General features: G+C 40.5%; 1 protein-coding gene across 2 annotated transcripts in view; it reads left to right on the top strand.

Moving 5' to 3' along the window:
- LOC122672780 overlaps positions 1-23,903 on the top strand; it is a 254,565-nt gene that overhangs the window by 220,672 nt on the left and 9,990 nt on the right. For both annotated transcript variants that reach the window (XM_043870268.1, XM_043870269.1), the window contains 5 exons: positions 7,133-7,354; positions 7,991-8,347; positions 10,514-10,672; positions 10,801-11,088; positions 12,011-12,289. In XM_043870268.1, the coding sequence (XP_043726203.1) occupies positions 7,133-7,354; positions 7,991-8,347; positions 10,514-10,672; positions 10,801-11,088; positions 12,011-12,166 (1,182 nt within the window). In that variant the 3' untranslated portion in view covers positions 12,167-12,289. The remainder of the gene's footprint in view (positions 1-7,132; positions 7,355-7,990; positions 8,348-10,513; positions 10,673-10,800; positions 11,089-12,010; positions 12,290-23,903) is intronic.

Here is a 23,903-nt window from a genome sequence, read left to right on the forward strand (position 1 = left end):
AAGCCCCCTCCCCCCTGCAAAGGCGCCCGTTCCCGGTTTATTGGTGCCCCCCCTTCTTGTCAGTAAAGCTTATTGTGGATGGTGCTTGTAGGGGCAACCCAGGTGCAGGCGGTGGGGGGGGGGGGGTTATCAGGGACCCTGAGGGTGTTGTTGTGGTAGCCTTCTCAAATTTCTATGGTGCCTGCACGAATTCGATTGCAAAGCTGAGAGCCCTGCGGGGTGGTTTGAAGCTGTGCCAGGAATTGGGTTTTACAGAAGTTGTGGTTGACTCGGACTCGGCCTCCACTATTCGAATGGTTAATACCAGTAGGTGCAACCTTTGGAAAGGTTGGTATTGGTTCCCGGTAATTCTAGCCCTGTTGGAGTCTACTCGGCCGCTGATCTCCTTTGCTTTCAGGGAAAGTAATAGGGCGGCTGACTGGTTGGCGAATCTTGCTTGTGACTCTGGCTCTTCAGTCGTGTTTCAGGTTGGAGGCCAGCTTTCAGAGGCGCTCCAGCGAATTATTAGGGAAGACAGAGCAGGCTTGCCGGTTTTGCGAAAATAATGTACAGTGTAAAGGGTTTTGTCTTTCATTGGGTTTGGGTACTGTGAAGAGTAGAGAGTTAAGCTAGCTTGGGTTATTACGTCCCCCCTTGTATTCTTTATTCGTTTTGAATCTTAATAAAAATCCAGGGGCTGGCCCGGGTCTTAGAGAAGGTTCAGGTTTTAAAAAAAAAAAAAAAAACGAGTTATGTCTCTCCTCAGCCCTCTGCATATAGATTTCATTAATAGGAACAAAATTACAAGTATACCCTCCATAGCCAACTATGATAGCTAAGGAGAGAAATAAGAAACAAAATAACAAAAAGAAATGCCCAAAGTACCCTTATCGGGTTACATAACTTAACACTCCCCCTCAAGTTGGTGCATATATATCTTTTTTTTTTTTTTTGGTAAATGAATATATTACCGAACCCCAAATGGGGGCAGGGAAAGAGAACCAATATACAAGAAAGAAAAGGAAGAAGGGAGGAGAGAGGAAGGGAGGAGGGGGGGGCAAGGGGCGGCAACCAGCCTACGCAGAGGAGGAAGGCCGCAAAAGGGCAGTGTCAAGGCCCCAAAAATTTGCAATATGTCTGTTCTTCCGGTTGTCAGTGGAGTGTCTCTGCCGGATGTGTCTGAGCTTGGTAGAGGCATCGTGCTAATATATCATGCATGCCCAACTTGATTAAACTAGGATGAAACAGCTTTCCATTTAGCCCTTTGGTGAAGACATTTGCAAGTTGATCTCCTGACTTCACAAAGGGTATATAGATCTGCCCACTTTCTAGCTTTTCCTTGATGAAGTGTCTGTCGATCTCCACATGCTTAGTACGATCATGTTGCACTGGGTTGTGAGCAATGCTGATTGTCGCTTTGTTGTCATAGTACAACATCATTGGATGATGAAAAGAACCACCAATATCCTAGAGCAAACTCTGAAGTCATAATAGTTCACATATGCCCTGGGCCATGGCGCGAAATTCTGCTTAAGCACTAGACCTAGCCACCACATTTTGCTTTTTACTTCGCCACGTGACAAGGTTACCTCCGACAAAGGTACAATAGCCTGAAGTGGATTTTCTGCCAGGGTTACCACCCCAGTCAGCATCTGTGTAAGCCTCAATGCGGAGATGATCATGTGGAGATATCCCTTTCCCTGGAGCTGACTTCAAGTAATGGAGAATACGAAGAACAGCAGCCATATGAGTGGAGTAGGGATCGTGTATGAACTGACTTACCAAACTAACAGCAAACACAATGTCTGGTCTCGTGTGGGAGAGATAGATCAGTTTTCCCACCAACCTTTAATAGTGCCCCTTGTTAACTGGATCACCATCCTTCTCTAGTAGATGAGTAGTAGCCTCCAGAGGAGTGTCACATTGGTGACACCCTAACAAACCAGTCTCTGAAAGTAAGTCTAGAACATATTTCCTTTGGGAGAGGAAGATGCCTTTGGGAGAACGGGCAACTTCAATCCCTAGAAAGTACTTGAGCTGTCCTAGGTCTTTGATCTCAAATTCTTGGCCCAAGAATGTCTTTAGGTGAGAGACTTCCTCTGCATCATTGCCAGTCACCGCTATGTCATCGACATAGACTATAAGAAGAGTAATCTTATCTCCATTCCACTTGATGAACAACGTGTGATCAGCTTTGCGTTGTTTGTATCCTATAGAGGTCATTGCTTTATGGAACCTGCCAAACCAAGCCCGAAGAGATTGTTTCAGCCCATATAATGCCCTCTTCAGTCTGCAAACCTTCCCATGAGTCTTGTCACAAGCAAAACCTGGAGGAACCTCCATATAGATTTCCTCCTCTAGTTCTCCATGAAGGAATGCATTTTCACATCCAATTGTTGCAAATCCCAGCCAAGATTGACAGCATATGATAGTAGAACCCGAACTGTGTTCAACTTTGCCACTGGGGCAAATGTCTCCTAATAATCAATGCCATAGGTCTGGGTAAAGCCCTTGGCCACCAGCCTGGCCTTATATCTGCCTACTGTTCCATCAGGTTTCTGCTTGACAATGAATACCAATTTGCAACCCACTGTTTTCTTGCCCGAAGGAAGAGCCACCAGTTCCCATGTTTCATTTTAGATAAGGCCGTCATCTCTTCCATCATTGTTGTCTTCTACTTTGGATCTGATATTGCCTCCTACCTTTTTTAAGGAATAGAAACAAAGGAAAGAGAGGACACAAATGCATAATAGGAAGGGTACAAAGCATCATATGAAACAAAATTGGTGATGGGATGTTAGGTGCAAGATCTAATACCTTTACGGGTAGCAATGGGTAAATCAAGAGAAGGATCCTTACCAGGTAACGCAGCGGAAGCTGGATCTGGATCAGGTTCTGACGGTTGGAGAAGTGGTACAATAGTGGTGATCTCAACTTGCTCTTTGTGTTTTCGGCTGAAGACTTGATCCACAGGAATTTGATTCACAGGTCTTCATTTCCCCTGAACAGGAGGCACCCTGGAGACTGAAGAGGGAGTTTCCCCTTGAATAGTAGCCGGAAGGGTAGAAGAAGACTCCCCCTGGATAGGAGCTGGTAGAAGAAGAAGATCAGGTACATCTTCAAATACTGGATCATCATGCTCCTCCTGTGCATGTCTATTTTATTTTCTTTCTAGTTCTGTTTAGCTAGAGTAACTGTTAATCTGTGTTGAAGTACTGTTCATGTGACACTGTTTACGTGAACAGTGATTTGGTTGATATGTGTAACTTCTATTTTCCTAGTCCTAGTTGGAGTCTTAGTTTCTAATTATGTCAAGTCCTAATTCTACTGTGAGTTGTTAGTCTTAGTTTCAGTTTGAATTGTTAGTTCTAGTTCTTTTCCTATTGTAACTTGGAATCCTATGATGATTAGGAATTCCTAATCTGATTAGGAGTTCCCCTTTCTATTGTAATTTCCCCTCTATTACCTATCAATTAAATAATTCAACCATTACAATCAATTCTTCTTCCATCTTCTCTTCTCTCTCAAGTTACTGGTTATAAGTCCTAGGTTTTCTACATGGTATCAAAGCTATTGTAACCAGTACTAATTCTCTCCATAATAGCCGTTTTAAGAGTCGTTTTAAGTTTTTGGTTTGAAGAAGGAAACCCTAGTTCATAAAAGAAGAACAACTAGGGTTTCGTATGATGAATCATACATATTTGATTCGAAGGTTTGCTGGTCGTGGTGTTTATTCTGCCGCATGGATTGTCTGGTTTCTGCTATCGATTTTGGGGTTCTGAAATCGCTGAATATGGTAGTCGATTGTTGATGGCGTTTTGATATTGTTGAAACCCCTTCAATGTTTGATGTTATGGTTTCTGATATTTGTTGGTTCGAAGGTTTGGTCGATGGAGTATATGCTGTCTCTTGGAGTCGTTGCTGCTTTGTTTGCTTATCTGGGTATTGATTTGCTGAATCTAATTGCACTTGTAATGCTCCTATCGATGCTGATGTTGCTGGCCTACCTTCGAGAATCGATTTTCTGCTTTGCTTGCTGCTGCAGTAATTTTTTGGAGGAGTTTCTATCATCAAGAGAGATACTCAACTTCATCAATTAATGGTTTGAAGAAGTTCTTTTTCCTGCCGTAGCTGCTGGCCCTGTTCACCTGCGTTTTTTGGAGTCTCTATTCCCTTGAAGACCAAGTCTCCTTTTTTGCCTTGGAGATTGGTTGTTCTTATTGGAGATTCATTCCAGCAGCCATGGACAGCATCTATCAAAGGTTTTTACTCTCTTGAATCGATTTCTCCAAATATCGAACTATTTTTTTCTGGCTCTTCTTTGACTGGCTGCATCGATCACTTGCTGGTTTATGGTTTCTCCCTGGTTTCGATCTGAGCTGCAACTACCGCCACGGCTGATTTCAGAATCACCACTTCAACTCTATCGTTACTCTCTGGACTCAATATTGTGGGAATCAATAGGCCCTGGTATTACGTTACAACATCTTAAATTTCAGGTTGAACCAAGCTTGCAAGAGAGAGATCTATTAACTGAATCATGTTGGGTTTTTGTTGCTGGTTCTGTTGAGTCGTAAGGAAGAAGTTAACATCCTTCTTTATGATTCCTTTTATTTTATTTTAACCTAATTTTCCCATATTAACCCCATCTTATGTCACTACCCATATCACGTTACCTCTTGTTAACTCCCCCTTCCTCACGTTTCCTTTTCCTTTTCCTTTTCCTTTTAAGTTTTAACTTATTAGGTATTTAATGCTACTAGCCTACTACCCTACCTTTATTAGTACCCATCCTTCTTATGATTATTTACATCTTGCCATAAAGAGTTTGCTCCTTCCAAGTATGTTCCTCATCTAAAATCTAATTCCCTACATGACCCATTACTTTCTTATTTACCAAGGGCCCCTTGCAAAATTCTGGTTATTTACCAAACTGACATTACTTTTTCATACATTCCCCTATTTGACTACCCAATTGACCCTTAAAATTCTGGTTTATTACCAGTTTGCCCTTTGGCTTGGATTGTATTTAAAAGTGGATTTCCACCAAATTACAGCCATGCCATTTTTTTTCCAACATTCTCTTTCAATAATTCTAATTCGTTTCATATCCCATACCTTTGGTATTTACCCATAACACCTTTGGAAACTTCTAGTAAATTATAATTTTGCCATTCCTTCCTTTTTACTTACCCATAGCACCTTTGGAAAATTCTGGAATAATATGTTTTTGCCCTATCTCATACATCATCTCTATTATGTCCACGTGTACTACACGTGAGGGGGGGATTATGTACAATACACCTGCAGACATTGAAGAACGCAAAACTTGCAGGAACATTGGTGCAAAACATAGAAGATCAGTTTTCTCCACCATTGCCATTGGGTATCCTTCGTTATTGGGTTGAGTTTGCCGTAAGGGGGAGATTGAAGTATTGAAGAGTATTGAAGATATTTGGTTGTTGCCTATTTGAAGACTTTCAGTTGGGTTGATACAGTATTTTTTCCGCTGCCTGATTCAGTTTGTTTTCGCTGCTTGCTGCTCTAGTTATTTCACTTCAAAACTCTAAGTCACTATGACAATCTGAGATTCATCACTGGATAGCTATTGAAGATCGTTGAAAGCTGTCTTTTTTGGAAGACATTCCAGTCCCGGTTTGCTGATCATGTCTATCCAAGTTTTGAAGATCTATTTTTTCAAGTTCTTGAAGGTTTATTTGGGAGCTGCATTCATATGTCAAGCTGGATTCTGCTGCACCTTAGTTTTTTCCCATTTTGTTCAAGTTGGGCATTAGTACCTTGTATGCACCAACTTGAGGGGGAGTGTTAGTATTATTATGGAGTTCTTTTTTTCCTTTTAGTTCAAGCTGGATCTTCTTTCTTTACTTATTTGTATAATCCAGCTTGAGGGAGAGTGTTGAAGTACTGTTCATGTGACACTGTTCATGTGACACTGTTCACGTGAACAGTGATTTGGTTGATATGTGTATCTTCTATTTTCCTAGTCCTAGTTGGAGTCCTAGTTTCTAATTATGTCAAGTCTTAATTCTACTGTGAGTTGTTAGTCTTAGTTTTAGTTTTAGTTGTTAGTTCTAGTTCTTTTCCTATTGTAACTTGGAATCCTATCATAATTAGGAATTCCTAATCTGATTAGGAGTTCCCCTTTCTATTGTAATTTCCCCTCTATTACCTATCAATTAAATAATTCAACCATTACAATCAATACTTCTTCCATCTTCTCTTCTCTCTCAAGTTACTGGTTACAGGTCCTAGGTTTTCTACAATCTGTTATTCAAGTTGCTGCATTTCTTATTCTCAGTTTTCCTGTTTCAGTTTTTATTCTGTTTACTAGCTATAGGTTCTAGTTTGGTCTTTTTATTAAGAACTTCAAATTCTGGTCGAATGTAAGAGTCCTATTTCAGGTCTGTTTTCTCAAATCTCCAGTTTCTGATATCTGATTTCAGTTTGATATTAATATAATTTTCTTAATATTCTGATCATTTCAGATATCATATCATTCTCTGATTTCTGATTAAAGGCCATTATCTTTCTGATATCGAATTCTATTCTGTTCAAGAATTCAGTGGATTAGATGATTGTACTATAACTGATCATCATCACTTTTAGCATTGGATCTTCAACTTGTTTTTGCAAATGATAATATCTTCTGTTGTGCTAGAGTTCTCACCGGAAGGGTTTTTCCTTTGCGTGCGGAAGTGACCCTGCTTGCTATCGCTATTCTCTTATCACACTGTTGAATGGTCGAATAATGTACTTTTCATGTGTAAAGTTTTTGCCTTGCAATTTCTCTATTTTATCCTCATTTTTTGCATGAGATAATTAGTGCTTTGCACAAGGCGTTGCCTTCGGAACCATAGTCACAGTCGTCCTTGACACATATCTTGGGAACTTGAAAAGGAAGACTCCTGCTTCTCCCTTTCCTCCATGTGGTCTTATTGATATTTGGAAATGGTAAAGATTTAATGGTAGTTTACTAAACTTAATTCATTAAATCTTCAAGAATGTTTTCTATTTTCTGAAGTTCCCTTGTGTATTATCTTGTCTAATTTGAAAAAATGACGACTATTGTAGTAAAGATCTTGGTAGGCTGGTTGTCCTAATACTCATTGTTCTTATAATTTGTCTCCATCAGGTCAGGATCAATCAAAGATTTCATGATGATGTTTCGATGCGGCAGAGTGCTCTTATTAGTACTGCTATTTCAAACATTCAGAAGGATCTTCTCAGTCAGCCTCTTCGACTGCTCTCGGGAGTTGATATACTTGGAAATGCAAGCAGTGCACTTGGACATATGAGCAAAGGTGTTGCTGCTTTATCAATGGATAAAAAGTTCATCCAAAGCCGGCAGAGACAGGTTCTGGACATAAAGAAAAGAAATTACTTTCATGTGTTCCTTAACATAATCATTGCTAATTGATTACTTCTGCTTTTTTATAATTCTTGAGTGCTTTCATGGTAGACCTTGAGTACTATCTTCCTATGTCTCCTAGTTGTGACTTGCACACAGGTATCGGAACCTATCATCTAATAGCTCTACCTTAGGTATTAGCTCCACATTCATCATATGATTGTAGCCATTTGAATTATTGCGTGTTATAGCAAGTAATGATCTCTAAGCCTAGTTTTCTGCCTCATAAGGCTTTTTTGGATTCCCCAAGGAACAGGCATATTGTTGTATCTTGGGGTTTAAATAGTGCTCTTTTACGTCCCCATACCCCCCCTTAGTTGGGTCTGGGGTCTGTCTCTCCCCCCCCTGTTTCCCTCCTTTGTATATTCCCCCTCCCCCCTTCTCTTCCTCTTGCCCCCCTCGGGCTTTGGTAATATAATTTTTTATTCACCCAAAGAAAAAATGATCTGTAAGCCTAAATAAGAAGGGGGATTTCTGCATCAAATGAATTGATGAGAATCATATGAAGATCAAACTTTTTGCATCTCTTAGATGGAACCCATCAAATGGTAACTTGTCTTTACTAAAAATTTGATCTTTCAGGAAAGCAAAGGCGTGGAGGACATTGGCGATGTTATCAGAGGGGGAGGTGGAGCCCTAGCAAAAGGTCTGTTTAGAGGGTTCACTGGAATTTTGACAAAGCCTCTTGAAGGTGCAAAATCTTCTGGTGTAGAGGGTTTTGTTCAGGGTGTTGGTAAAGGAATAATTGGTGCAGCTGCACAGCCTGTGAGTGGGGTCCTGGATCTCCTGTCAAAAACAACTGAAGGTGCAAATGCTATGAGAATGAAGATAGCATCTGCTATAACTTCGGAGGAACAACTACTTCGCAGGAGGCTTCCCAGAGTAATTAGTGGGGATAATTTGCTCCGACCCTATGATGAGTACAGAGCACAGGGTCAGGTATTAATTGTTTTCTACCCCTTTTAGTTTTGCATTGATGGATACCAACCACGCACTTGCTCCTTTTATTGTTTAAAGCTACAGGATGGAGGTGTGAACATAGTGTTTTGAGGTGTTGCAAGGGAGAATTATTCCTTGTTATGCACTAAGAAAATGGTGGTGGAGAGTACTTCGATCATTGCATTACCTTGGGTGTTTGTCTGGCCAAGCGAAAGGCCTTTCGTTAGAAGTTACTATATAGAAAGAGAAGTTCTCAAAGGAACTCAAAACCTAAAGGCAGGTTTTAATTCAAAAATTAATAATATCAGATTGTAGTGGCTTCATAACTAGTCCTCATGAGTAAAAATAAACCCTGAAACTGACGTGGAATTCTCAACCCAAGCTCACTAAACATTACCCTACACACAAATCCTGTTGTGTCATTGCATTCTATTGATGGCCATATCTACTATTAACCAATTAGTGCTCATGTCTGAAGTCCTTTGGTCTAAAATTTTGTTCTTTTAACATCTCCAAGGTGCACCATATCACACTATATTGGTGCATTAGTTGGTCCTCATCCTAAATGTCCAAACCTTCACAAAAGAAATTCAATCATCATATCATCTATCGATGCTACTACTAAGTTCCCTGAATATAGCCATTTCTGATTCTATCATTCCTAGTCGTTGCCACTCGCCTACCAACAGTATGGATGATTATTAGTTGAAGTCAGAATTAGATTGGCCATTCCTGGCTAAAGTTGACTCGGATGGGCCCTACCGATCCGAATTCAGATTTGCCAAACCTTGAATCACTTCATTGTTTGTATGTGCTTTTTTTTTGCTTTTTTTTTTTGCCAACATTTAGCTCCATACAGCACTACTGGTCTTATAGCCATCTTACAAAATTTATAGCCTTTAGTTTTATAGAATGCATTGATTATACAACTTCCTAACACAGGTTGCATGGTTAGCTACCCGTTTGGACTTGACTACACCACCAGAAGAGTAATTTCTATATTTGTATATGTGAAAGCACTATCAGAAACCAGCTAATATTCTTGGACATTACCCAGAGAAACATAAATTTTTGACATTTTTAGTGCTTCTGCATGTAACCCGGTAGATCGCAACCTTTATGAGAATTTAGAATTACAGGCTGAGTTGAATTGTCTTGAAGATTCAGACAATTATTCTTGGCAAAACAAGCAAAAGAGATGGGAGATATATCATTTGGGTCTGAAACCATGACTTGGATTGAAATAATTAGATTGACTGCACCTGTGTCTCCTGAGATCATGATATCTGAGGAAAGAAGCCAGAACCGATTTTGAAATGTCTGGTCAAAGAGTTTTCTTTGATAAAGTCACATACTACAAAGCAAGTGGTCCTCGACAATGATTTCTTTAGAGTTTACTGAAAATTTTCTCCCCACCAAAGAAATCTGAAATACCAATTCAAATTTTTTTTTCCTCCATTCTATTTTCTTTTTCTTTTTTTCCTCCATTCTATTTTATTTTCTAGACCTAGCCTATGAAATCCTAGGGGGTGCAATATTTATGTTCCTGCCTATCTTACCAGTCAAGTTTCAGCCCAAGATGATTATGTAATGGGGCTCAAAAGTAGGTTCAAATTTATGAAGGAATTGCAGAATTATCACAAAGATGGCATTTTCTATTTTTCTGCGACTGTTAGAGAACACTTTTGATCCCTCATGGCATGCTTATTTTGAGATGAAATCTTAACAATGAGATGGGTGCAACATCCTCTATAACATGACATGGTGAACTTGGTAACATTCATTAGTTGCCAATTGTGAAGTTGGAAAATTTTTCAATCTTAATCCTTCTCCTGTTTTCTTATTTTTACCTTATCAGCAACACTGAAAACTATATTGAAAGAAGTAATACCCAATGAATAAAATTGAACAGATTAGCCAATGAAAAAGAAAAAAGTGCAAACTGAGATGCAACTTTATTGATGTGGTAAGAAACCATTAATGTTGTTTGAGTAAATTACTGTCTAGTCAACACTTCAGGCACAAACTCTGGGAGGACAGAATAGGTTAGCATCAGTACAAAACAATTCATGTAAACTTCTTATTGGAATTCCTTCATCTTGCATTTGGCAATATTTAATATGGAGCAGCAATTCTGAATCAACTTGCTTTGATTCTATGATGAAGGTTGTATTGCAACTGGCGGAGTGTGGTGCATTTTTTGGCCAGGTTGATCTCTTTAAAGTCCGGGGAAAGTTTGCTCTGTCTGATGCTTATGAAGACCACTTCTTACTTCCAAAAGGAAAGATACTAGTGGTCACCCATCGAAGAGTTTTATTATTACAAGTAAGCTAAATTCATTGCTTCAGTATTTTGAGTGAAAGCAATCTTCTACTCTCCCTCTTTCCATCTCCATGACTCATGAGAGAGAGAGAGAGAGACAAACCTATCTAAAATGTTGTCACTTGTTCCAGCAACCATTTCACATAGTGGCACAGAGGAAGTTCAGTCCAGCAAGAGATCCATGCTCAGTGTTGTGGGATGTCTTATGGGATGACCTCATGACAACTGAAATGAAACATGGAAAGAAAGATCATCCAAGCTCACCACCTTCACGGCTTATTCTCCACTTACGGACAAGATGTATGGAGTTGAAGGATCATACTCATGTTATAAAATGCAGCCGTGACACTCAGCAAGCTCTTGAAATTTATTCTTCAATAGAGCAAGCAATGAACACTTATGGACCAAACCACTCAAAGGTAGGAGTTTCTTTTTCTGTCTCTTCTCATTCACTTGCATTCTGTGTAATACAAAGAAACTTGTCAGTCAGGTTGACTCCTTGGTATCCTTCATGCATAACAAACATATGGTATGGATTTTCTTTTTAAAAAAAGGGGGGTGGGGGAGGGTGGAATTCCAAAACACTGGCTACCTTTGATATGGGATCTAAAAATTGCATCAATCGAGAGAATTTTGTCTGGAGTCCAAGCATAGGGACTAATGGGGTTGTTCTTGAGTCGTTCTGCGGCTTCTGCCTTGGTCTTAGTTTGGCAAATGCATCGGACCAATTTTTTTGGCTGTGCTTATTCTGTTTCACATCTATGATGTGGCATAAGTTTGAATGTTAAAACACATTGCAGTGTTGAACTGTCTAGTTGACGAACTACCAGATCCAGCCCCACATGCATCCCATATACTTAAGATATAAACTTTCTAGCCTTTAAAGTCCGAAAAAGTGTGTTCAAGAGATGAAAATTGAATAATCATGAGAAGAGAACAAAATATTAAGACATACACATCATGAGGATTAGAACGCATGCTATATGCAAAAGACAAGCTGAGCCATCTATCAAAAAGGTTTTTTAAAAGAAGAAGACACGGGTGAGCCAGATTCCTCCTTTAGAATGAGATGGTGGTTATAAAAGAGCATCCCAGTGCACGACGCTCCCACTACTGCAGAGTCTGGGAGGGGCAAACGTACGCAACCTGACCCCCACTTCGTGGAGAAGTTGTTTCCATGTTTCAAACCCACAACCTGATGGTTGCAATAGCGCAATGCAACTTAACCGTTACGCCAAGGCTCACCAACTGGCACTTCTGAATGGCAAATGTACGCAACCTAATGGTTGCAATGAGTTGATGCTTATGAATTATTAATTTTTTTTTTTACAATTCATGCAGGGAATAAAGAAAAACAAAGTGCCAAAACCATATTCACCAATTACCCGTGGCACTTCTGAAGTACTCCCAACAGAAGGAGCCTATCATTGGAGCAGTTCCAAACAAGTCACCACGTTGGTTTCCCTGAGCTCAACTTTCGGCAGCAGTGCAACTTGATTAAACAAATGACAAGGTCTAGAATATGAGTGCCTCTGGTAACAGTGATTTTTCCATCGAAACCATTCTACTCTTAGAGATATCCAGGAGGTGATCAGCAGACTTATGCATGCAACTTGAAAGGTAGCAAACAATCCATACCTCTTTAATTTATGGTTTGTATACTCTCCCTGATTTCTTATTTCTCTTAAGAATTATGAAACATTATAATGTAGTCTTTATTCTGTGAAGAACTTGTTAGACTTCAAACAATATTTCTGTTGGTAGAAGCGTGGGCTAGAAAAGAGAGAATGAGAGAATAATTGTTTGTATTAACTGATAGGTAAGCCTTTCTATTTATAATAGAGGGGAAAGTTACAAGAGACTAAAATAGGCGATGTGGGACTAAAACCCACATAGCCGACTTACACTTAATAACATAAAAACTACCCCAAAAGGACCAGAATACCCCCACGGTATTCTGGAGTACATATTCCAACACTCCCCCTCAAGCTGGATTATGCAAAGAATTAAAGAAAAAATATCCAGCTTGAACTAAAGAAAAAAGAACATAATAATGCTAACACTCCCCCTCAAGTTGGCGCATACAAGGTACTAATGCCCAACTTGAACAAAACGGGAAAAAATAAGTTGTAGCAGAATCCAGCTTCAAGACGAATGCAGCTCCCAAATAAACCTTTAAGAACTTGAAAAAATAGATCTTCAAAACTTGGGCAGATTTGATCAGCAAACCGGGACCGGAATGTCTTCCAAAAAAGGCAGTTTTTACCAATCTTCTATTGTTGTCCAGTGATAAATCTCTGAATGATAATCTTGAAGATAAGTAACTAGGGTAGCGAGCAGATGAATTAAGCAGCAGAAAAGATCAAGCAGTGGAAAAAATCAACCCAACTGTAGAACCTCATATAGGCAGGCAATCACCAAACATCTTCAATACTTTAATACCAATCTCCCCTTTACGGCGAACTCAACCCAATAACAAAGTAGATACCCATTGGCAATGATGAAAACTCTGATCTTCTATGTTTTGCACCAAGTGTTCCTGCAAGTTCTGCTTTCTGCAATGGCTGCAGTATACTATACATAATCCCCCCTCATGTGTAGTACACGTGGACATAACAGAGATGATGTAAATGATAGGGCAAAAACATAATATTCCAGAATCTTCCAAAAGGTGCCAAGGGTAATGGAAAGAGAAGAAATGGCAATTTAGAGAATACCATAAACTTCCAAGGTGGTTATGGGTATATGCCAAAGGTATGGTTTGGGAGGTGATGAAGTGAAAAGAAGCAGTGGGATAATGAACCATGGACAAAGCAACACAGTAATTTACAACCTTCTTTCAATTGATCAAACTAATTCCAAAACACCAATATCCAATGATCAGATCTGAATTAAAAAAAACAGGTCTAATTTGTAGAAGGAGAAGGTACCATTTTGTAAAAACTTGATCGATTTTCACACAAGTACTAGTGTGCAAAATTCCAAACTATAAACTCCCACATGCTAAATAGAACTAACGAAGATATTTGGACAGCAATGGATGTAAGAAGCTTCAACAAAAAACTTGGATCAGATCTGAATTTGTGAACAATGCTAGGATCAAGTTCTTAAAGGGAGCCGGATATGAACCAGAAAGGCTTCACATAACTGAATAGGTTTGTAATTGCAACCAATAACCTTGGAACACACTGTTGTAATCCCAAACAAGCTGATCTCCAGGGTAGTAGATACGAGTCTTCAATAATGAAAGAAATTCGATCTCCAATAGTAGGATACTCAGTCTTAATAATAGGGCAGCAGTAGTCCACATAAAGGCAGCAGTAACATGTCAACTAGTCATGCTTACAGAAGCCAATCAATAAAACCAGCAATATATGTAGTAAAGCTCAATAGAACTAGCAAATATAAGATAAAGAACCCGAAAGATCCATAGGTAGTTGAAGCAGCCGGCTACATAGGAACAAGTAAAAAAAATAGGTTGATAATTGGAGAAACCGAGCCTTAAGAATGAACCTGAATTTTTGCCAAAAAGAACTGATGAATGTTGCTGAAATATTGCCCACACAAAATGTATTAGGCCAGCACAGGGGCACCCATAGATCCTTTGCTAAATGGATCTAGATCAGTCTGTGCCCGTCAAAGTGGGGTACTTTTCTTGGCAGCTTCAGATGGGTAAAATTCCCACTGACGATTCTCTGATTGCCCTTGGCATTCCCTTAGCTTCTAGATGCAATTGTTGTGGGCAGCCAAGCAGGGAAACCGCGGACCACTGTTTGGTCTCAGGTGGTACGGCTAAGAAGGTTTAGGAGTACTTTTCTCGTCTTTTAGACATCCCGATATTGCCCACACAAGATGTGAGAATCAGGATGGTGTTTTGGCAAGGCGCAGGGAGTTGCAAGAACCTCAGAGGCTACATCATTGGTATTTTGCCTGCTTTGATTGTGTGGGAACTCTGGAGGGAGAGGAATAACAGAAGGCATGATGAGAAGCGTCACTGTGCAGCCTCCATCATTGAGCGTATCAAGGGGTGGGTAAGAGAAGTTCAATTGCCCTCTAAGCTGAGTGGGCTGGAGTCCTCTAGAAATACTTTAATCCTACAATGCTTTGGCCTTGAGTCTCCTTCTGCAAGACTGAAACAGCCTTTCCCGATCTATTGGAGCCCCCCGGTTCATTCCGTGAAGCTAAATGTTGATGGAGCTTGTAAAGGAAACCCGGGGCTTGGAGCTGGAGGAGGGGTGATTAGAGATCGTAGGGGTTTGGTGCTGGCAGCCTTTGCAAATGCATATGGGGAGTGCACTAATGCCATAGCTGAGCTCAGAGTGTTAAGGGATGGGTTGGAGTTATGTCAGGAGTTGGGCCTCGCAGACGTGGTGGTTAACTCAGACTCGGCCACCACGGTGAGCATGGTCAACCTCAAGAGGTGTAACTTATGGAAGGGATGGTACTGGTTCCAGGAGATTTTGGCTCTTGTCTTGCGGACTCAGGCGTCTTTTGCATATCGGGAAAGCAACAGAGCGGCTGATTGGCTGGCTAGAAACGCTTGTGATACTGAGGGCTTCCTTCACCTATTTCCGGGACGGCACTGTCCTGGGGTTTCGCTAATATCATTAGAGAGGACAAGGCTGGCTTGCCGATCTTTAGGCTCTAGCATGGTTTGCTTGTATGGAGAGTGTCAGTGTGAGGGCCTCTGTGTGGTTACGTGAAGTGGTTTGGGGTAAGGCGGGATGTCCCCCCCTTGTATTCTTTGATTATTTTTGGATTGAGTAATAAAATTTTAGGGGCTGCCCTAGGTCCCAGATAAGTTCGGGTTAAAAAAAAAAAAAAAAATTGTTGCTGAAATATGGGTTGAATATTCCTCTGATGGTTATAAAACTCTCCTCAAAAAATCACCAAGAGTGGACTGCCCTAACCCTTAGATCGATTATAGTCAGGGTTTTGTAAAAAAACCCTGAAAGTAAAGATCAATTGTAGGGAAGGGGGCTTCAACAAAAGTGATGATGCCTTGTCAAAGGTAATGTCTTCTGGTAATAGATGCTGACCACAACTGCGGGAATGGATCTCCAATTCGAATAACCAATCTCCTTGGTGATTGAGAGTTGATCTTCAAGTGGGAGAAACACCAAAAATTGCAGGAAAAATAGGGCAGCAGCTATTTTTTGTAATATAACTTCTTCAAGCCATGAATAGTTGAAGTAGAATGTCCCTCTTGATGGTAGAAACACCTCCAAAAAACTCCAACAGCAGCAATCAACCCTAACCCTAAAATCGATGTGTCAGGGTTTTGTAAAACCCTGAAAAGGAGGATCGATTGGGGTTAGGGGTCTTCAAACACTTGGAAAGAGGCTAAGACTGAGGTCGAGTGGTCCTTGTAGTTAGAGTATTCATCCCTCCAAAAATCAGCAAAAACTGAAACCTGTAACCCTAATGTCGATTTGAGTCAGGGTTTTAACAGGTACCCAAAAATAGCAGGTTGAGAAGGTTTTGCTGTAAAAACAAATCCAGCCACCAGAAAGTGTCCAAACTTAGGTCGATTAAGGCTTGTAGTAGTAGGGAATCACCCCTAAAAAATCAACTGCATCTGAAAAGTGAAACCCCAAAATCAATTGGAGTCAGGGTTTTGAAAAAAACCCTGACAAGTTGAGATCGATTTGGGTATGGAGGCTGGAAAAGTTAATAAAAGATGGAGAGAAAGAAAGAAAGGGAAGGAAGACTATGGAATAGGGTAGAAGAGTGCTGGAAAAGGCTGCATAGGGGGCTCCAACAATGGAGGATCAGTCTTCATTAGGTAGAAATCAGATCTCCAAAAATTCTGGACAGCTCCAATATCGCAGGTATGGCTCTAGCAGATTTCGCACAGAATTTTTTCAGTAAAAAAAGGTAGAAAGGGAGGGGGGCAACAACTAAATCATTGATATGCTGTGTTTACCTCATTAGTGCTGCCCCTTTGCAAGGTTGAGAGGAAGAAGAACAGAAGAAGGAGAAGCCAAGAAAGGGAGAAGAAGGGACAAGTCGATTGAAGAGATGGATTAGGATTTTCTTTCGCTTTTTCAGACCTAGATCAGACTAGCTTTGATACCATGTTGGTAGAATCGTGGGCTAGAAAAGAGAGAATGAGAGAATAATTGCGTGTATTAATTGATAGGTAAGCCCCTCTATTTATAATAGAGGGGAAAGTTACAAGAGACTAAAATGGGCGATGTGGGACTAAAACCCGCATAGCCGACTTACACTTAATAACATAAAAACTACCCCAAAAGGACCAGAATACCCCCACGGTATTCTGGAGTACATATTCCAACAATTTCCATTTTTTAAATGAGCAAAATTACTTTTAAAGTATCAATATCGGTTATCGGAAGGGCGATTTTAAGAGACGTATCATATCAAAGAGACGCAAGATACACTAAAGATATGTACGAAAATGGTCTAAAAACGTACAAAAATGCTTAAGATATATGCAAAATGATGTTTTGAAGCATAAAATACTATTAGTGCATAATATGTAAAATACATCATGTATAAAAAGAACAAAGTACGATGAGAACAGTGCATTCAATTGATTATATGTAAAGGATGAAGTTTCTTACATGTACTAATACCAAATTTTTTAGGTCTTGTATGGGTACCTTAAGGATACGATACATATCGGTTAGTATCGGTGGATACGGAAGGATACTTAAAATCTTGGGTGGAGATACCATCTTCAATGTAGGAAAAAGTGGCCCCAAGAGCAAGAGGCTTAAGATTTAAAATCTTTCGCCAAACCCAGGAGGCATCAGTAATGGTAGGAGCAGTCCAAATAGAGTCATTGCAAGAAGCCCAAAGGAGACCCAATCAACCCAAATACTTTTATTCTTAGTGACAATCTTCTAGATTAATTAGAGAATACCAGTGGAATTAACCTCTTTGAGACTTACAGTTTTGACTGGGGAAAAGAATGTGTTCTAAATAGATCATCAATTTATTTTTATTTTTTTTCCTTTTGTGAATAAAAAATCCATTACCAAAAGGGGAGAGATATACAAGGAGCCCCTAGAAAAGGGGAGAAGAAAAAACATTACAGAACTGTCAATACAAAGGAAAGCAAAACTCATCCCTCGGGGAGGAGATAGAGGGCTGCAGTAAGGAGAGGGGCAGGTCCCAGGACAAAACAATTAGCTTGTTCATTGGGGAATCAACACACCGAGAGGATAAAAAAAAAAACAAAAAAAACACACCGAGAGGATACAATAGATAACTTGCTTTTGACATCAAAAGTCATGGAGTCCCATATCTGCTGGAGAGATCTGGAGCTGGCGGTCCATTTTTTTTTTAGATTATGCTCCATCCAAATATGTCTAATGGTGGCACCAAAGACAACTTATATAGTCCTAGGTAGGAGTAATCCCACTAGGAGCCAGGGTAATGGGGTCACACACAAGGGCTGGCCGATTGGGTTAGGGTTTACTAATTTAGGGCAAAACTAGGGTTAGGGTTAGATATTGAGAAAGGGGTTTATAGGGTATTAATGGGCAGGTCTAGGGGATTAATATGGAATAAAGAAGTTAGGGTTTGGGTGGATTTCGAAATTCTGCAATATTGGGCAGAATGTATTTTAGGGTTTTTGGGTTTTATGGGAGATGAGGGGAATTGGGGTTTGAGTGGTTTGATTGGACTGAAAGTAGGATCAAGTGTAGGGGGAAGTGTGGGGGATGTATGCTGGAAGTTTGGGACAGAACTGATGGTGGGATGATGGCTGCATAGAAACTAAGCTATGGTTCGAAGGTAGAAGTTGCAGGTTTAATGGAGGGGATGTAAAACTGGTTTTGAGATCTGATGGGGGGAAAGGATGGCTTAGGTTGGAGGATGAAGGGAAGAAGGATGTATTCAGGAATTGAGAGTAAACTTACTGATTTGAAGAACCAGCAAGACAGTAGCTAGAAACTTGAAGAAACCTCCCGATCTTCACGATGCAAGGAGTCAATTGAAGATCCACCAATCCCGTCCACCTTGATAAACCCACAAGGATACAACACTCTCAAGGAGCAACAGCAGCAACAAAAGCAGCAAGCATAAAGCTGAGTTTTTATTAATCAAATTTCTCTTCAATGCTGGCCTCCCTTGCAAACTTATATAGCAGACTCAAAAATAGACTTAGACACTCTAAAGGAATGGCCTAACCCAATTCTTAACCTATTAGCTAACTTAAACTGACTAGGAAACTGAAATAGACTCAAAATAGAGTCCTAATCCAGCCCAACTAAACAACTAAAAGAAAAACTAATAAAATCACTTAAATCGAATCATTGGTTGAACCGGTTCAATTTAAAACACCAAATAAAAAGCTAAGTATGGAAATAAAACTAAGTATGGGAGCTAATCCCGTATGCAACCTATTTATCCATATTTTAGGCCCATAAAAGTGGCGTATTATATTAGAAACCCATGGGATCAAAGGCCCAACATGTATGTAACCCAACCCTAGACTTATTCCTAAAGAAATAAGCCCATTTCGATGATGAATCTGCATCAACAACCTTACCCACCGCGTCACAGATTGACTTACCGGCAAAGGGCATATCCACCCAGATCCATTCCCTTGCGAATGGAAGAATTATTCGACTTTTTGTCCAGCATTTAGCCAAGAGCCCTTTCCAAACTAAAGAGGAGAAGGGTCAAGCAAAGGAGAGGTGGTCCACATTTTCTAGAGCGTTCCAACAGAGGCAGTAGGATGGGGAGACTGGAATCTGACAATGAATGAGAAAGGACTATGTTGGGAGGCAATTGGAGAGATCCTGCCAAATAGTGAAACTATGACGGGGGATATGACTCTTGAACCAAACTAATTTGCGCTAGGGAGACATAGGGCTACGAGCTCTGATGAGGTCCCAAGCTGATTTGGAGCTGAATAGTCTAGTAGAAGGAGCAGACCAAACAACAATATCTCTAAGCCTTCTGTGTATGGAAGGTGTTAGTAGGGACTGTTTGATGTCTCGGAATGTTCAGGGGTAGTTTAGGCATTTTTCAATTTTCTTATTTCCTATTGTGTCTCTTAAGTCATTGTATATAGTGAATGAATGTGGAGCTCACACATTATGTGAGATACTCCAAAGCTACCCGATTCTAATTCTTCTTCTCCTCTTCTCATCTTCTTTCTTCTCTTTTAATTGTTTACACTTACATGGTATCAGAGCAAGATCTCTAGGGACTGCTACAACCTTCCTAGCATATTGTCTCTTCCCTTTCTAGGTTTCAATCATCATTGATTGATTCATCTCAGTTCAAACTCTTGAGAGGCTCTTCGGTTTTCATGTGAAAGGGGTGCAGCACCCTATGCTGTATTTTTGAACTGTTTAGAGACTAGTTCTCACTGCATATTGAGAACTAGGTCTTCTTTGTTGGTGGAGATCGATCTATGGAGTGAAGAATACATTCAAGACCATGGAAATCAAGTTTTGCTGATGTTTTTGTATCAATTTTTGGGGCAGAACTGAAAGTCAAGTTTCTGTCTGGGTTTTTGAGATCGAGTTCTGAAGAAAGGGGTTGAAATCGAGTTTTGGTTGCATGTTTGTGACTGGTTTCTTCACCACTGTGACTGGAGATTAATTCTTACAGTATTTGAAGTTGGAGATCAACCGCACTTTTAGGGTTTTGGGAGCTGAGATCGATTTCCTCAGGTTTCTTCTTCTACTTTTGCATCCTTTGTGTTTGTTGAAATATCAAGCTGCGATCAACATTCAGGGTATTGGGAGCTGAGATTGATTTTCTCAGGTTTCTTCTTCTAATTTTGCATCCTCTGTGTTTGTTGAAATTTGGGAGCTAAGATCAATTTTCTCAGGTTTCTTCTAATTTTGCATACGGTTAAATGTCTTCTTCATCTAACCGTATTACTGAGAAGAAGTTAGAGGGAATCAACAACTTCCAACAATGGAAGAAGATTGTTAGATTTGTGCTAATTGGTGGGGATCAGCAAGATCATTTCACCAAGACCAAACCAGCAAATGATACCTCATAGGATACAGTTGATGCACACATTTTGGGACAGCTGCTGAACTCTATGGACAACCAGATTGTTGATCTGCTAACTCATATTGTTACAGTCAAGGAACTATGGGACTATCTACATGTTTTGTATTCTGGGCAGAAATATGGGACTACCCAATACTTTGCTATAATTTTAAGAGGATGTATGACGAGCTGAATTCTCTACTTCCTATCACCTCAGATGTGCAACAAATGCAGAACCAGCAAGAGCAGCTCGCAGTTATGGGGTTTCTAGGTGATCTTGGGAAGGAGTTTGACTCTATTCATTCCCAGATACTTAGTGGTGATAAGGTAGCTACCCTTTCTGATACTTTTTTCGCGATTTCTACGAGTATCTCGTGAGACTTCTCGTGATTCTACTACTGCGGATAGTTCAACTTTGGCCTCTTTCACACCTACCCGTGGTCCTAGTAGTGGGACAGGGGCTGGTGGTGGCTGTGGTCGTGGGGGTGGTTCTAACAAAACCTCTATATCCTGGTAAAGCACCTACTTCTAGTTCAGATCTTTCAGACATACTGAAGACCTGTCACCATTGTGGTCGCACTGGACATATCCAACGCTTCTGCTGGAAACTTCATGGCAAACCATCACAACAACAGTTTACTAATTCTACTACCACTACTGAGTCTACTATTCCATCATCTTCTCATTATGAGGGTAAGACTGTGATGATGTCTGATGAGGATTATGCTCGCTTTACCCAGTTCCAGATTACACAGTCTTCTCAGTCTTCTACTGCTACTTTTGGTCAGACAGGTAATGCCATTGCATGTCTTTCGACTACTTCCCACCCGTGGTTCATTGATTCAAGAGCATCGGACCACATGATTGGGGTCTCAGGTATATTTTCTTCCTTTTGTGCATCGTCCTCTAGTATTACCTTAGCTGATGGCTCTTTAGCTAAAGTAACTGGTACAGGCACTGTTCAGGCCACTCCTTCTCTATCCGTATCCACTGTTCTTTACTTACCTGAGTTTCCCTTTAACCTTCTATCTATTACTAAGTTTACTAAAACCTATAACTGTTCTGTAACTTTTCTTTCTGATTCATGTGTCTTTCAGGACCTGACGACAAAGAAGACGATTGGGTAGAGGTCATGAGTTGGGAGAATTGTATCTTCTTAAAGACACTTTGTTTGTGGCATTTTCGAGTTTGGCATCTCCTCACCAAGTACATTGTCGTTTGGGTCATCCATCCTTGAGAGTTTACGGATTTTAGATTCTCGTTCTCAGTCTCTTTCTAGTTTAAATTGTGAATCTTGTTAGTTTGGGAAGCTTCACCGTGTAAGCTATCCTCCCAAAATCAGTCAAAGGTCTAATCAACCTTTTGCTTTAGTTCATTCCAATGTATGGGGCCCTTGTCCAATTGTCTCTAAATTGGGATTTCGTTATTTTGTTACTTTTGTTGATGACTATTCAAGAGTTACTTGGCTTTATTTAATGAAGAATCGTTCTGAGTTCTCTATTTTTTGTGCTTGTGTGAATTAAGTTTTTTTTTTTGGGTGAGTAATAAATTCATTACCAAAGGAAAGAAGAACAACAACCCTCAAATAGGAGGGAAAAAAGAAACAAAACAGGGAGCAAAAGCCAAAAGATTCAAACAGAAGAGCCCACGGCTAGGAGGGAGATAGAGGGAAGACCCCAGGAGACAACAATGAGCCTGTTCCTTGGGGTGTCCTTTCAAGAGGAGGGAGCAACCGAATTGAGATTGGTTTTAATTTCAAAGGAGATGGAGTTCCAAATCTGGTTTAGAGATCGGGATTTGGTAGTCCATTTCCGTAAATTACGCTCCATCAAAATATGATGTTTGAACCAGACAAGCTTCCTCCAGGGGGCAAGAGGTTGATGCGACCAAATGAGATCCCAAGCAGCTTTGGAGCTGAAGGAACCCGAAGTATTTGGCAGCCACATAACACAGGCACCCCTAAGCAAGGGTCTTCTTTGAATAGTGGGCAAAAGGTTCCAGATAGTGGTAAGCTCAGGATTAGAGGAAGGAGGGGGGGCCTAGCCATTAGCATCAATGATATCAGCCACCAAAGCATTTCTAGGTAACCCAGAGCCATAGATAGTTCTTGAGGTGACTTGTTGGAGGAGAATTCCCATGGGATGCCAATGATCCAGCCACAAGGAAGTGGAGTTTCCATCACCAATGAGAGAGTGAATGGATCCGAGGACAAGGGGGCGGGAAGCCAGAATATTGCGCCAAACCCAAGAAGCATCCGAGTAAATAGAGACAGTCCAAATGGAATCCGATCGGAGCAGCCCCGAATAAATCTAATCCACCCAAATACTTTTCTTTCTAGTAGCAATCTTCCAAATCAACTTGATAATGCCAGCTGAATTCACCTCCTTGATCCTTCTAATACTCAAACCACCTTCCGCAGGAGGAAGACATAAGAGATTCCAGGGATTTGATGATGGAAGAAGGCAGCCCATATATTCCAAACCAGTAGATATAGGAAGCTTGTAGCACAGACTTGATGAGAACCAGGCGACCCGCATAATAGAGAAGCTTGCCTTTCCACAGTTGAAGACGTTTCCTGATAAGATCCAACATAGGAGTGCAATGATGGGCCGATAATCTGGCTGGAATTAGTGGGAGGCCTAAATATTTGACTGGAAGCTGGCTAAGAGGAAAGCCACAAATAGCCTTCAAAGAGACTTTGTCCAGCTCAGAGACCCCGGCCAAGAAGAGAAGGGACTTAGAAGGGTTGATCTGGAGGCCCGAAAGGTTATGGAAGTGCTGCAAGCAGTGCATAATGGACTCAAAGGAGCTGATGGAAGCCTTAGAGAAAATCGTGAGGTCATCCACAAATGCTAAGTGAGACAGCTTGAGGGCTTAGCATTTAGGAATGGGGGTAATGAGCTGTTGGTCAGTATATAATTGGATCTCCCGGGATAAGATTTCCATAGCCAGGGTGAAGATATAAGGGGAGAGAGGGCACCCTTGACGAACACCCACAGTAGAAGCAAAATAACCAGCCGGGCTGCCATTAACAAGCATTGAAAATCTCGGAGTAGAAATGCAGCAATAGATCCAGTGGATAAAAGCCGGAGGAAAACCCATCTTGATCAGCATCTTATCAATGAAGTACCATCTCAGAGAATCAAAAGCTTTATGGATATCAATCTTCATAAGAGCAGCTGGGGAATGGTTCTTTCTTTCAAAGCCTCTAACAATCTCATGGCACAGAAGGATATTATCCGAGATG

This window comes from Telopea speciosissima, chromosome 8 (genome assembly GCF_018873765.1).
Source record: "Telopea speciosissima isolate NSW1024214 ecotype Mountain lineage chromosome 8, Tspe_v1, whole genome shotgun sequence".
Lineage (NCBI taxonomy): Eukaryota > Viridiplantae > Streptophyta > Magnoliopsida > Proteales > Proteaceae > Telopea > Telopea speciosissima.